The sequence below is a fragment of the Brachyhypopomus gauderio genome, chromosome 10 (assembly GCF_052324685.1).
Source record: "Brachyhypopomus gauderio isolate BG-103 chromosome 10, BGAUD_0.2, whole genome shotgun sequence".
In the NCBI taxonomy this organism is placed as follows: Eukaryota; Metazoa; Chordata; class Actinopteri; order Gymnotiformes; family Hypopomidae; genus Brachyhypopomus; species Brachyhypopomus gauderio.
Window position 1 is genome coordinate 21951626 of NC_135220.1, and position 15945 is coordinate 21967570.

The following is a 15945-nucleotide window of genomic DNA, read 5'->3' on the forward strand; positions in this document are numbered from 1 at the left end:
TTGAAAGAGGCTAATACTAATTTGCCACTCTCTGTTGCCCTACTGCATATGTGGTGGCCAACATTTAAAACATGATATCGGCACACAAGGATCACAGTGTCCTTATAGCCAAGGGTCTGACTGCATCATACTGCAACCTCAGCCCTGTTTCTATAGCAACAAGCCGGGGGCGGGGGGGGGGGTATGAGAAGTCACCTACTTCTGGGGGTGTGGCTATGTAGTCAGATGCACTGTAGATGACCCTCAACACCTGTTTGGGTTCACCTGTCCATTTAGGAACTCCAGAGCTAAGGCAAATTTTGTGTTTGTGCTGTGGGTTGCACAGATAAACAGCATCAACATGTCCTAGTGTCACGACTGTAGAAGACATGGCAGAAACATCCAATGTATTCTAACTTACTAAGTGCTTGCATGCTCAACCCTTATAAGTAAAACGCTTTAGGTTTTTATATTGATTTATTCATATATGCTGATTTCCCTTGTATTTAATTTCTTAAAAATGTAATTTATTCCATCTTGTTTGTTAAAGTTGGTCTGTAAGTATTAGAATACAAGTTTACATGTACAAATAAATCTTAAATGTACAAAACCTAAATATACAATCCAATCCTAAAGTTATGTAAAATATAACGTACGTGAAGCCGTACAATGACTGCGTGGGAAAAGTTACAACAGTAAAAAATGAAAGAAAAGTTTAGTCTTTAGTTAGTATACAGTGTAGTGTATAGAGTACAAATTGAAAAACAAAAGCGCCGTATGAGAAAGAAAGAATGAATCACCTGCAGAAAAGGTGATGACGTAGCCAAACTGGGCGGAGTTCCTGTCGAATGCAGGTGCAACAACTGGCCAACCGGGACATCGGAATTCACTCAAACCCGGATGGCTTGTATCAGTTTTGCTTACCTCCGTTATAACCACGTTCAGAGGTTTCTAGGGCAAAGTACAACGTAAAGAATTAGGCGTTTAAAACGCACCTGCAGTGTGATATTCGTTGCTAAACAGCCGATACTTGAAGTCAGTGTGACTTGTCGGAGTCTCGGTGACGTCCTCTCGAGTCAAACATGATTTGTAACTCGTATGTGCCGCGGAACTGTGATGTTTAATAGGACGTAGGAAGACGCTTGAAGGACGCTAACCGCTTCGCTCTGCCTAAGGCAAGTTTAGATAACGGATACTTCAGAGGAGCAGTGCTGAGACTAAGAAACGGACGCAGTTTTTATGCTGAGAAATGGAGATCCGAACTTTAGAGGAACCTGGCACCATGCTGTCAGTTCTGACTCTTCTGTGCCTTTTATCAGGTAGGATTCACGTATTTGAATGTAGCTGGTGTTCGCTTTGTGAACCTGCAAGAGAGTGTTGGCGTTGTCTTTTTTCCATTGTAAGATATATATATATATATATATATATATATATATATATATATATATATATATATATATATATATATATATATATAGGTTTGGTTTGTATATATATAATTTATATGTAATAATATATGTAATATATGTATGTGTATATATATATATATATATATATATATATATATATGTATATATACATGTATGTGTATGTTGTATATGTATGTATGTATGTATGTGACGTGAGTGTGTGCTTGTATGAGAGAGAATCATAAAAAATTTTTCAGCACATTTAAAATCTAAAAGCGTGATGGCATATAAACATTTAGATTGTAAAAATAACGTTTCAATGGAGGTTGTTAATAGTGAGGACAGTCTGTTAGACACTGTACTTTTGCTTTCATAATCTAATCTAAAGCATTATATTTTTATTATATTATAATATTATATATTTTATATTCTTGTCATGTAGAACGCCATTTTAGGCATATTATATATACATATAATGATATTTTAAAGTCATAATCTAAGATGTGCATATCAATACACAAACAGTGCCACACATGCATGAGAAAATTGTCAGTTGACCCTCATGAGATCTGTTACCATAACACCACATCTCACTTGTGGTCATCAAGGTCTGAGAAAGAATGTCTTTAAGAGTAATTTACAGAGCATTTGTGTAGAAAACACCACACGTTTTCTCAAGTCAGGGGTATTGTTGGGGTATGGTGCTCGTGATTGTTGCTCAAAAAGGAATAAAGTAGCAGTTTGTATTTAAAAAATGCAAGTGATATTGTACATAAGTTTGGGACTTTATCATGTACCCTCACACATGCAGACACGTGTATGTACATGCACACAAATACACACATTTGCAGGTGTGTCCTCCTATTGACTGTGTTATTTATGGAAGAGGAAACAGGAGAGAATAGCATCTTGTAAAAGGAGAGAAGCCAGTACAGCATTGCCATGATGAATGCTCAGCTGCAGGAAACTGGGCAACTAGGCGGCTCATTCTCATTGGACGATGGTGTAATGGCTTTTCAGTAAGAGGTCTGCTTCATGCTGTATTCCTTTTTAGAGCATTATTTTACAAAAATGTTGTAAAACTATTTGAATGGTTTAAAGCAGTTTACAGGGCAAAATCAAATATGTTTATCACACATACAGGAAGGACTTGCGTGTAAGAAGAGTTAAATAGCCATACAAGTATATGTGTACTAGAAAAAATTTATTTTGGAACTGATATGTAAACAAACCAAATTCAAAGGTCATGTCATTTCTTTGATAGCCCACCTGAATGGAGATGTATACATAATGTGTGAACGTCTGATAAGATGTTCCTTGATGACTAACGTCTTATAAGAGTCTGATAAGAGAACTGTGAGCTGCTTGCTGTTGGTCAGTGGTGCTAAATCTTATCTAACAGGGGACTCGTGATTCGTCTCTTACTTGTGACGCAGAACTTCAAGAGAAAACATTCAGCATGTCCACAATTCAGTTCTACGGCTTGAGGCTAGTGCGGGATTTGTATTTGTTGTAGATAAAGGAATCAAGTTGTTTGAAGACAGAAGTTGTGTTCAGGGGCCTCTCTGGATGTACTGGCCATAGTGACCACAGCAGTCTGACCAATTCAGGACTGGTTCTCCTGCTTTGGGAATAAAGACTTCTGCTCCACAGCTCATTGTTGTTGTCGTCATCGTTGTTTCAGCAGCTGGTTTCATGTCCTGTGTCCTGCGTTCTGCTTTGCGTCCCCATACTGGGACACAGGGAGTGGTGGCGTCTCAGAACCTATTCAACGACTGCTAGCTGTTGACCAGACGATGTTGTCTGTTTGTCTCAGTATGTATTTTGACTCACCGTCTCCTCCTTCAGTCATGTGTCTGGGCATACAGACATGCCTGCTCGAGGAGCGCTGGGTATGCTCTGGGAATGCTCTGGGTATGCTCTGGGAATGCTCTGGGAATGCTCTGGGAATGCTCTGGCTCAGACAGTACCAGCCTCTCCTTATCTATAAATATTATTTCTCAACACAACTCCCTGTGTAAGGTCAGGCCCTTGTGCCAAGATTCCAAGTCCTATGTGAAGCTGTTGGCAAGTGGTTTCTGTCTTTCTCTCAGATGAAAGTCCAAAATAGTATACAATCTCTCTGTCTGTTAGAATATATGAATCAGAACAAATCAGGTGAGTGTGTGTGTGTGTGTGTGTGTGTGTGTGTGTGTGTGTGTGTGTGTGTGTGTGTGTGTGTGTGTGTGTGTGTGTGTGTGTGTGTGTGTGTGAGGTGATGATCTAAAATACAGCACCAGATGTTGTAATCAACATGGTGCTTCACAGGTGACATGTATTTGATCAAATCGGGTGAAGAAGTGCCTGAATTTAGGGACACTGTGTATTATGAATGGATGTGTGAGAATCCCCCCCACTCACACTGCTGTTCTGGGTCCCTAGAGTAAAAGTCTCAGTATGGGACAGGGGTCATGAGAAAACTACTGTGCTAGTTTCCCAACACAACTCTCTCTCTCTCTCTCTCTCTCTCTCTCTCTCTCTCTCTCTCTCTCTGCCTCCTCTTATAGTTATCTTCCTCAATTTTAAAGCAGTAAAATCCTGGGGGGAGGGAAAGGAGATATCTGCTATTATAACAAAGCATAGCATCGACAGTGCATGTATATTCTAGCGAGACATTTTACTATTGCTGCTGACTGACTCATTAAATGTTATTATTTATAGCCAGGGTTTCTTTCTCCAGTTGATTCCCAAAAACAGTCCCTTGGTGTGTCTTCTTGTTGGCAAAACAAACAAACACAGTTATAGTGTTTCTGGCTCTGTGACAGATGAGACAGTAGTGGCACACACAAGCATACTGGGACAGCTTTTGAGTTTTAAAAATGTATCAGTTGAGTTATTTGATGTATTGACTGCTGTATATGTGTGTTGTGTGCTGTTCACTACAGACCTGCTGGTATATCCACACTTTGGTCATGGAGGTGGGGGTGGGTGGGTTATTATGACAGTATATACCTTAATAACATGTTATTAACAAGAAATATACTTTGGATCAGCTATAGAATTTTCGACACTGATTTAGTCTGACCCTAAAGAGAGAGAGAGAGGGAGAGATCTAGCCACCTGTCAGGTTGTGTGCAAGAGAACAGTTAAGGGAAGTGTCTGGTGTTAGCGGGTTTATCAGCACTCTCGGGTCGTAGAGATGGATTCACCTTCTACAGCTCATTACTGCCAAACCTTGAGTACTTATATACACACACACACTGCGACAGTCATCGTCATATATAATATACACACCCAAACCTAAGTACTGGCAGGGGTGTCCTGAATACGTGTGTGTTTTTGCTATAGCCTACTGTGATTATAGGGCCCCAGCTGTGACACCAGTATTACACCCTGCTGTGTTGAGACCTGTGACTCAGTTATGTCAATGAGTGTTATTCCACTTGTTGGCAAACAAAACAATGATTACATTGCACTTTGATATGACGTCATATTGTGGATCGTTTTCCTCCTGGGTGGTCTCAAGTTAAACTGTTAGCTGATCTTAACTGGTAATTGTAAAAATGAAACTTCAAGAATTTGACCATTATTTTAGATCTGTGAGGGACTAAATGGACAAATCCCTGTCAGGGCAGAACGGACCACTGATCTGAGAGAGAGTCGGAGAGGTTTTCCGTCTAGTAGCAGGGGCAGGATTTGCATGCTCCCAAATGAATTTACTTTATTTAGATGTCAACTTTATTGTTTAAGGCCACTGGCTCTTGAGATATCCACACAATATCAGTCAGGAAGTCTGACTTCAATGTAAGGAAATGGAGTTAAATTACACAACCACAGAATGGAGGTGTTGTTTGTGTCCTATGTGTACCATATATAGTAACATGTGTTTAGAGTAACATCACCCCCCCACCCCACCCACTGCTAATATGTGTTATAATGTCATGCATAGATCATACACAGTATTAGTAACCACGCAGTAACTTCAAAGAGAATGGATTTCAGGCAGGATCTGTAGGGGATTATATGTGGATTTGACACACTCTAATTTAGGAATATATTTATTGGGGTTAGGAAATGTAGAATACCTCTTGGTTGGTGTCTGCCAACTTTCAGTAGGATATAATATTTTGCACATTGGTGTATATAATTGTCATACTTGAAAAGGTCAGAGTTTGTTGGTGTTCCATGGTTCTAACTGTCATGAGATGAGTTGTAGGTGCCCTCTAACCCCCATGGACATCTGGCGTTTCATTAGGGTCTGATCATCATGACCCTAACATGTTAATGCATTCATTAGGGTCTGATCATCTGCTCTCATTGACTTCATTAGGGTCTGATCATCGGCTCTCATTGACTTCATTAGGGTCTGATCATTGGCTCTTGTTGACTTGCTCACTTCAGGCTTTGACTTGTGCCTCATCACTAATGAAATATTTCATGCCATTTTTAACGCTAAATAGATTTTGATGAATTTGGGATATTTAAAGTCTTATTATAAAGACTTATAAAGAAATATTTATGATAGTATGATCTTGTCTAGGCAGTTTAGTGAGTATTATTGTAGATGCAAATTGTCTGTGAGACAGTTTTGCCGCTTAACTGTATATTTCCCATCACCCAGACTGTAAATGTGCTGTGAAGGCGGGTGAAGGTTATGTGGCCGGTGTCTTGCAGCACACGTCAAGTGCTGATTTTTGAGTTCAACTACTGCACTACTCAAATAACTGCAGATACACTCAACTACTCAAATGCTCTACATGGTGGCCTATAGCTAATAGACTACTCAAGTGGAGTTCCAGAATTCTTAAGTGTCTTTCTCTGAGGTCGTAGGGTCAGTCGTAATCCATTCAGAATCCATCTTCTCCATCACTTCACTATGCATGCTCATGGACAGAAACTACATATTCATCCTGTATCATCTCTTCAGTACCATGGGAAAGACACTCTATGCATCCATCCCTCTTCTGTTTCCATGACACCTCCATAGATGCTTCTAGAAACAAAAGCCCTCCAGTCTTCTCCATAGCCCTTCACACAAGCCAACGTTGGAGCAAACATGACACTAGCCTTACCCAAAAGACCCTCCAGGACTCCCCAGCTGCCCAAATGTGGCTGTTCTCTTGCACACTCTGATCTGAGATCAGCTGCAGGCAGCAGCCCCAGGGATCTCGACTTCTCCTCTTTTTAAAAATAGCCCCAGCTGTCTGGATCGGACGCTCGCTCACTCCCTTGACCCTATCGATAATTCAGGCCATAATTACTGCGTAATATATAATTGAGCACTTGATGAGAATCTGCAAAATGTTCGTTTGAAGGGTTTCACCTTTCACCTCTAGCTCAGCAGACTGGAAGCCGTGGGGAAGTCAGACATGTTAATGAGACGAGAGCTTCTGAAGAAGCTGTTCTCGTTCTGCACAGTTGGAACAGTTCTCGTATGAAAGACTAATTCCTTTACTCCTCACATCCTCACTAGAGCTGAGCAATGTATCATTAACTGTGCATATGCAATAAGTACCATTCATTTTGGTCTATATAAAGTACAGCAGCCTTTAACCAGGTCATGTAGGGTTCACCATAGTGTTTTCGATATACTCCAATGCACATGTCAACTGTAGTATGCTGCAGTGGTATGGCAGTGTTTTTGTCCATATTGTGCAGTCCTGGTTTTTCAAAGAAATATGAAAGTGCTTTTGAGTTTGCTGCAGAGACTGTGAGTTCCTGGAGACCGGTGAGGGTGTCTGGGCTTGTTCCATGATGAGGAGAGGTTCCCTTTAAAGATCCACCGTGCTACTGAGCTCCAGATTAGCCTATCTAATCAAGTCTCTGTGGACTACTGCAGGGATTATGTTATTAGGGCATCATAAAGCATCAGCAAATTAACTTTTCAGGACGAGTGAGTCTACCATGGAGTTTGTGTGTGTGTGTGTGTGTGTGTGTGTGTGTGTGTGTGTGTGTGTGTGTGTGTGTGTGTGTTATACAGACGTCCTCCTCCCCTCTCCCTTCCTTTGCTTAGTCCTTAAGTCACTGACACGTTTTGATGGACGGGGCTTTAAACATAGATCTGCCCACTTTGTAGCACATGCGGTTGGCTCCATTGATACATAAACTCACTGGCCACTTTATTAGGTAGGCATACACCTTGCCAGTACCAGGTTGGACCCCCTTTTGCCTTCAGAACTGCCATAGATTTAACAAGGTACTGGAAACATTCCTCAGAGAGTCTGGTCCATATTGACATGATAGCATCACGCAGTTGCTGCAGATTTGTCAGCTGCACATCCATGATGTGAATCTCCCGTTCCACCACATCCCAAAGATGCTTTACTGGACTGAGATCTGGTGACTGAAGTCCATTCAAGTACAGTGAACTCATTGTCATGTTCAAGAAACCAGTCTGAGATGATTCACGCTTTATGACATGGTGCGTTATCCTGCTGGAAGTAGCCATCAGAAATGGGTATACTGTGGTCATAAAGGGATGGACATGGTCAGCAACAATACTCAGGTAGGTTGTGGCATTGATGTGATGCTCAATTGGTACTGATGGGCCCAAAGTGTGCCAGGAAAATATCCCCACACCATTGCACCACCACCAGCCTGAACTGTTGATACAAGGCAGGATGGATTCATGCTTTCAAGTTGTTGACGTCAAATTCTGACCCTACCATCGGAATGTCGCAGCAGAAATCCAATTTAATCCATTTTAGGTGAGCCTGTGCGAATTTTAGCCTCAGTTTCCTGTTCTTAGCTGACAGGAGTGGCACCCAGTGTGGTCTTCTGCTGCTGTAGCCCATCCACCTCAATGTTTGACGTGTTGTGTATTCAGAGATGCTCTTCTGCATACCTCTCGGTTGTAACGACTGGTTATTTGAATTACTGTTGGTGTTCAGCTCGAACCAGTCTGGCCATTCTTCTCTGACCTCTTGCATCAACAAGGCATTTGTGCCCACAGAACTCACTGGATATTTTCTCTTTTTCGGACTTTTCTCTGTAAACCCTAGAGATGGTTGTGCGTGAAAATCCCAGTAGATCAGCAGTTTCTGAAATACTTAGACCAGCCCGTCTGTAACGCAGCACGCGCTGCGGAGCGAGGAGGCGGACACAAACGCTGAGGAGAGCGAGATTTATTCAAGGGAATACCAAAACCATGGTCGAATGGACAGGCGTGGGTCAAACCGGGAGGGCAGCCAGAACATGAAAGATAAACGGGCATACTTGGACAGGGAACTAAACACGACGGAAAAACACAACAGGCAGGTCAACACGGAAGACGGATAACACAGAGCAAACTCACGAGCGGGACCAATACAGCGAACAGGGATGAACAAAGGCTAACAGCACAAAACCACCGATAACCAGACTGAGGAATTACAGGGATTATATGAACACGGAACTAACAAAGCACAGGTGAAGACGATCATGACAGACAGAAACCGGGGCAACAGACAAGCAAGGCGGGGCTAACGGGCAAGGAACAACAGAACCACGAGGAACAGAGACACTGGAGTGACAGAGAGGAGAGGGGGCGTAGCCCTACGTGACACCGTCTGGCACCAACAACCAGGCCACATTCAAAGTCACTTAAATCACATTTCTTTCCATTCTGATGCTCGGTTTGAAATGCAGCAGATCGTCTTGGCCACGTCTACATGCCTAAATGCATTGAGTTGCTTCCATGTGATTGGCTGATTCGACATTTGCATTAAAGTGCAATTGGACAGGTGTACCTAATAAAGTGGCCCGTGAGTACAGTCACCGCTTAACGATGGGGTTAGAGACTGAAAAGTCCGTCCTAAAGCAGTTTTCGTTGTTAAGCGTGACCCTAGATACGCTTTGATCGTAAATACAGTATAGAAAAAAAACTAACCATGTTCTCGTGCGTGCGTACAGCGTGAGAAAGAGTGATCGCTCCACTACACTCCACAACCCTCCAGAACCCTCCACAACACTCCACTGTGCTGCCACTCCTGCCAAAATTACAAAAAAGTCCGGTCCGTCGTGTACCAGACCCGTAGTTAAGCGGGGACTCTCTGTATATGTTAGCAGAATGCGTTGCTATACGTTCATCCGATTCTGAACTATAAGTTCATCGGATGATTCATCCATCAAGGTAATAAATGTGTAAGATATAAAGTTATCCAGTCTGGATTTTTAGATATTGATTTTGATTTAGTGTAGTCAGTTTTCCTGGTGTAGTAAATTGGCAGTGAGATCTTAATCTGCCTGCACATTGTTATGGCAGTGGTGACATTTAAATGGCTTATGGAGACTTTTCAGAGCTGAAATCCATGGATTACTCTAAAGCTCAAGAATTGCTCATGCAGCTGAGAATTGATGTTACCACCAGAAAGTAAACTACCACAGAGATCACCTCATCCTCATCACTGCACTACTACTACATTACCTTTGTGCTTTACAAATTATTTAAGCTTGAATTAGCTACTCATTAATTTTTTGTTTATAGGGAGGGATCTAAATTGTTATAGCACTGGCACTGGTCTCTGTTTGTAAAGGAATATAATATATAAAGCACTTTCTCAGACCTAGCACCCTCGTCATGCTTGACTTGACATTTTGTGATAATTTATTTTATGCCTTTTCTATTAAGGCTTCAGCTGAGTGCTTTCTCTGTTGCTTCTGTGCCTCTACACTACACCTTTGTGGGTTAGGATCATAGGGTCAGGGTCAGGGTTAGTGATAACCCTGATTGCAGTGAGTGTATTTGAGAGTGTGTTAGGGTTACGGGTAGTGGTGACCTCACACAGTCAGTAGGGGATGAATCTCCTCTCATCTTCTCACACACACACACACACACACACACACACACACACACACACACACACACACACACACACACACACACACACACACACAATCACATCTATTTCATAATTGCTCTCACTGATCAAAGAAGGCATGATGTCAGTGATAAGTCAGTGGTTATAATTGGACAAAAGACAATACCTGTCCTTTAAAGATGTCCTTTTCATCATCGTCATCACTGTGATGTTGGCCTGAGCTGATCTGTTGATCATCTGAATAGTAATGGATTTATAATGTCACAGTAATGTGAAAGAGTTAACCTAACCTAACCCTAACCCTAGATCATCCGAATAGTAATGGATTTGTAATGTCATGGTAATGAGTTAGCTTTACCCTAACCTAACCCTAATCCTAGATCATCTGAATAGTAATGGATTAATAATGTCATGTTAATGGTTTTGTTCATTACAAACCATAAACAAACCATAAATGTAATAAACACCCCAAATGTATTCATTTAAAAACATAAATAAGACCTAATAGTCCAGGACACAGAACCAATCCTCCCTGTGGCTATGGGACATCACCTAAGTGTATGTCTTATTACAATCTGAAAACACCCTGTACTAGGGCTGCACGATAGATCGTTTCCGCATCGTCATCGCGATGTACGCATGCACGATAGTCACATCGCAGGACGTGCAATGTTATTTAAAGCAATGTAACCGAGTTTTTGCGCATTTTGAAAATACGCATGAAAAAAGCTGGATGGAAAAAGTCCAAAATTCGAAAAAAGCCCCAAATATCGCAAAAAGATTTTTACGCTGGGAGGAGGTGGAAAAGTTAGACTATTGCATCGCCAAAATTCGGAAAAACTGGATGGAAAAGGGTTTTCGCATAAACGATGACGTATCATGCCTCAAGTCATGTGGTTCTGTACATGATCGCGATGTAAAGATGGCAAATGCATACAAAAACAGTTCTGGAGAGAGCAAAAATTGAATTTAACTTCTCCATGTATAGAAAAGAAAAAGAAAAAAATGTTTCAAAACCTCAACGTGCAAAAATGCGTAACTGCCAGATGGACGTAAAACCACTATTGTTTGGCGTCCTCTCACGTGATCTAAAGTTTATTCGCATAACTGTAATGAATGGAAACAAGGCTTAATTCGCATTTTTTCTGCCGAAACTTGGAAATTGCGCATTATTTTTTCGAATGGTTTGGATAGAAACCCGGCTACAGTGACGCATCCAGTCATTCTTATCAGTCAACACCTGAAGCGGCCCCTCCCCCACTTCGCGTTCAAAATGAGTGGAGAGCAGAGGGAAAATACAGAAAGAGAGGATTTAATTGCAAAAAGGAAATCAACGTCAGATATATGGAACTATTTTGGCTACAGAAAGGATGACGTTGACCAAAAACAGTGTCTTTGTCGACAATGCCTTGCAGTTGTTACGAGGCAACACGACTAATTTGTTTGATCATTTGAAACGCCACCACAAAGCTCTGCATGACCAGTGCAAAGCCAGATCTGGATGCTATCCAAAACAGAAAACTGTTTTAGATGCATTTGCTAGTGTCACACCATATGAGAGAGGTTCCAAGCGACAGAGAGAAATCACTGATGCAATAACTTTTCACCTCGCGAAAGATATGGTACCAATGAACACAGTTACCAAAGAGGGATTTAAAAAAATGATCCGGACCCTTGATAAGCGGTACGAGTTACCATCACGCACATATTTTTCTCAAGTTGGCATCCCACAGATGTACGAGAAGTGCAAGGCACAAGTTGAAGCGGAGCTGTCGCAAGTGTATTATTATGCAACTACAACAGACATGTGGTCCAGCCGGACAACGGACCCATATATAAGTCTGACCGTCCACTTCATTACTGAGGATTTCCAACTGAAAAGCCGCTGTTTGCAAACGACATTTTTCCCGGAGGACCATACAAGTGAGAACATCGCAACGGGGATGAGAGAAGCAGTGGCTGCTTGGAGCCTTGATGAGGGACGTCAAGTCTGCATTACAACAGACAACGCAGCCAATATGGTCAAGGCAGCCGCCCTGAACAAGTGGACCAGGCTGCAGTGCTTTGGACACAGACTGCATCTTGCTGTTGGTAAGTCATGAATATGTTAAGGTATAAAACATTATATAACATGCAAGGCTGAACTGTGGCTAAAATATTTGGTTGTTCTTAACTTAACTCCTCAACTACCGACATCAACACTTTTTTATGTTTGCCACCACAACGTTTTGTGTAATAACGGTTAAACTTAATATTAGCGAAGTTAGCCAACCTACTAACGAACGCTAAACTGGCCGTTTATGGCTGTCTCAGATACAGACTGTGGGTGTCAAAGTAATAGGATAAATGTCTCCATTCATAGGTGATTCATAAGGTTAGGTCACCTTACATTTAAGTGTTGACAATCTAACAAGTTCTACACCAACATTTAACTGATGGTAAATGAACATGTAACATACATGTATACTTACATTCAGTGAACATGCATACAGTAACAGTTGCTTGTCGTTATAGGGGCACATTTAAAAACTGTAGGGCACATTACTAATAAAGTTCATGAGGCATATTCTTTGAAAATGAATATGTAGCTGTTTTAAAATGTAAAAAAGTATGCAGAAAATATGTTGTCTTAATTTAATGAGCTGTAAAACATGTTGAGCATTTTATTGTGCATATTATTATTATTATTTTGGTTCAAAGCCAAGAATTACTTAGTATGTTGTGCTGTCTTTTCCCCTAGAAAATGCAGTCAAAAATGAAGAACGCATCAACCGTGCTACAGGTGTCTGCAAGAAGCTGGTGTGTCACTTTTCTCACAGCTGGAAGGCCAGAGTTGCTCTTGAAAAAGCTCAGAAGGAACTGAATCTACCATCACATTCCCTCATATCAGAGTGCCAAACAAGATGGGGTTCTAGACAAATGATGATGAGCAGGATACTAGAGCAGCAGAAGGCTTTAACACTGGTCCTGTCTGCAGAAAAGAAGGTACGGCATCTAATTCCAACCTGGCAAGACATAGACGTCCTGGAATCTGTAAGTAAGACTCTGGGCCCTCTTCTGGACTTCACGGATGCCCTTTCAGGCGAAGACTATGTAAGTGTGTCGTATGTGAAGCCAGTTCTTCATCTCTTTAACACTTCAATTCTGCAAAGGCAAGAGGAAGACACAGACCTGACAAAGAAGCTGAAGAGTGAGATTTTGGACTACCTCAACGAGAAATATGAAGATGAAGCTACTCAGGAGCTGCTAAATATGGCATCTTCTTTGGACCCTCGGTTCAAGATGGAGTTCATCAGTGCAGACAACAAGCCCAAAGTCAAGGCCCGACTGACATCAGAGATGCTGGAATGTCAGGAGACTTCAAGCTCCAGCACTGAAGTGGAGCCCAAAGTTGCTGACACATCCCAGGCAAAAAAAGCCAAGAAGTCCTTGGGAAGTTTCTTTAAACAGAGTGGAACTGCTGCAAAGGGTGATTCTTCTCCGACCCTTAAGGATGCTGTGGATGCAGAGTTAAACAACTACCTGCTTACACCTTCAATTGACAAAGAAGAGGATCCACTTGCATGGTGGAAAACACACAAAGTGAGCTTTCCACGTCTTGCGAAACTTGCACGCAAGTATCTTTGTATTCCTGCTACAAGCTCTCCCTCAGAGAGGCTTTTTAGTGCAAGTGGAAACATCATCACTTGCCAGCGTTCTTGTCTCAAGCCTGCAATGGTGGATAGACTGGTATTTTTATCCAAAAACCTCTAAGCTTATTTGAGCAGTGCAGCTCCAGATGTTTAGTTATTAGATTTTACTGTATGCAACAGTTGAGTTTCATTTAAATTAAGAGATTTATTTTATACATTAGAAGGGTTGATGGTGTTCAAAAGGTTAACCTTATCTTTGTTTAGACACAATCACCAGCAGTTGTTTTACTTTGGCACTGAAAACGTTATTTTAAAACCTTTAGTTTGTGATTCAAAGGTGCCATGTGGATATTATTATAACTTTATTTAAATTTATATTATTTTATATCAGCATGACATTTATTTTAAAATGTATGTATACCACTCAGGGAAATGTTGTATAGCTGCTATTTTGTTTACAACTTGAAAATAACTTCATTGTTAAATAAAAGGTTCATTCATGTTAATTCCCTATTGAAGCTTGAAGCTTGATTTAATGCTGTTTCAAATGAACACAGCGATGTAGAAGTCTGTAATCTTCTACTGTATTCCTTCTATAATATATCACTCATATATGAGCCACTTACTTAGGATAAGAATTTCTTAGTAATAAACATACATTGTCTCATTTACCTTTTCTCATTTGTTGGGTCATTTACTTCAATTTTTGGTCAGCTCTGGTGAAAAGCTGCATTGTTTAATATCGCAATATATATCGCAGAAAACCGAAATATCGCAATGTCAGATTTTTCCAATATCGTGCAGCCCTACCCTGTACTAGGAATGCTGTTGTGTTCTGATGTACTTTAACATTAAGATTATAAAAGCCTGTTACACCAAGGGCAGGTTTTTCACACGTGACACATCTCGTCTTGGACTGAACTGAAGTGCCCAAGCTCAGTCATTGGGAATTCCTTTACACAAGGGTCAGGCTTAATCTTCTTAAGCATCAAGGAAATAATTTAAGCAACTAATGTTCATTTTAACTTGAAGTTGAATTTATTATTAAAACCACTTTTAGATTTATTTATTTACTATTCGATTTAATTATTAGTTTGTTGGTTTTTTATCTACCATTTAGGATGCTGGTATTTGTGTGGTATGTATTGGTGTAAAGAGGAATTTGTTGTTTTCAGAGGTGTCAATTCCAGGTTCAGAAAGTAAAAGTCCTCACCAGGATTTTGCTCAGGCTTCCTGGATTGTGTTCCACTAATTTTACCTGGATTGCACTAATTAGAAAATCTAGCAAGCTTGAGCAAAATCCTGGTGAGGACTTTTACTTTCTGAACCTGGAATTGACACATCTGGTTGTTTTTACCTCAAACATTAACAATTGTAACATTTGCGTTGATAATTGCTGAGGTTGAATCCTGTACATGAAAGTGGAAGGGTGTATTTATACCAGCTGACATTATACCTGCAGACCGTGTCTGGCTGGCGGAGGAACAGTGTGGCCTTGTGTGTGCGCTCATGCTGTGCCTTCTTTCCTGGTCTGCGGAGAAGAACTTGCATTGTTTAGGCAGCCACAAGGTGTTTTCTTTTGAATTTCAAAGACAAGGGGAGAAACTGGACTGCTAACGGCCACGGCAGATCCCTGGGGTTGTGTATCTCCAGGAAGCACATCCGTTTGGGCTTTTCCTCTACTGGTCTCCACTTCCTCCCTGGGTTGCCTACCACTCCCTGATAAGCTCTGGCATTCTCGCACACAGCAATTGCTCAGCTCCCAGATTAGCTTGATAATGCCACAAAATAAATAAATGCATTTCACGGGCACGGTTAGGACGTCATTCCTCTTCCAGCCTGCGGCACAGAGATATAGAGGGAGGATCCTTCCTGGGCACGAACTGAGATAGTGGAAATGTCCACAATCTGATGGATTGGGATTTAGTTGGTTGATACAGAATAAAGGGGAGAGGGAGAGAGGGAGAGAGAGAGAGAGAGAGAGAGAGAGAGAGAGAGAGAGAGAGTGAGTGTCTGTGTGTGTGTGTGTGTGTGTGTGTGTGTGTGTGTGTGTGTGTGTGTGTGTGTGTGTGTGTGTGTGTGTGTGTGTGTGTGTGTGTGAGAGAGAGTGATTCTGGGTGTGAGATACACATTGAGCTAACCAGTGAT

General features: G+C 41.3%; 2 protein-coding genes across 2 annotated transcripts in view; both read left to right on the forward strand.

Annotated features, from left to right (window-relative positions):
• Nucleotides 1-850: 850 nt before the first annotated feature.
• esama (endothelial cell adhesion molecule a) overlaps nucleotides 851-15945 on the forward strand; it is a 66998-nt gene continuing 51903 nt past the window's right edge. Inside the window, exon 1 of the mRNA XM_077020467.1 lies at nucleotides 851-1298. Coding sequence (XP_076876582.1) covers nucleotides 1229-1298 — 70 coding nt within the window. The 5' untranslated portion in view covers nucleotides 851-1228. The remainder of the gene's footprint in view (nucleotides 1299-15945) is intronic.
• LOC143524938 (E3 SUMO-protein ligase ZBED1-like) lies at nucleotides 11024-14536 on the forward strand. The gene is made up of 2 exons (XM_077018341.1): nucleotides 11024-12256; nucleotides 12906-14536. The coding sequence occupies exons 1-2, from the start codon at nucleotides 11536-11538 to the stop codon at nucleotides 13916-13918; spliced, it is 1734 nt and encodes a 577-aa protein (XP_076874456.1). The 5' UTR covers nucleotides 11024-11535; the 3' UTR covers nucleotides 13919-14536.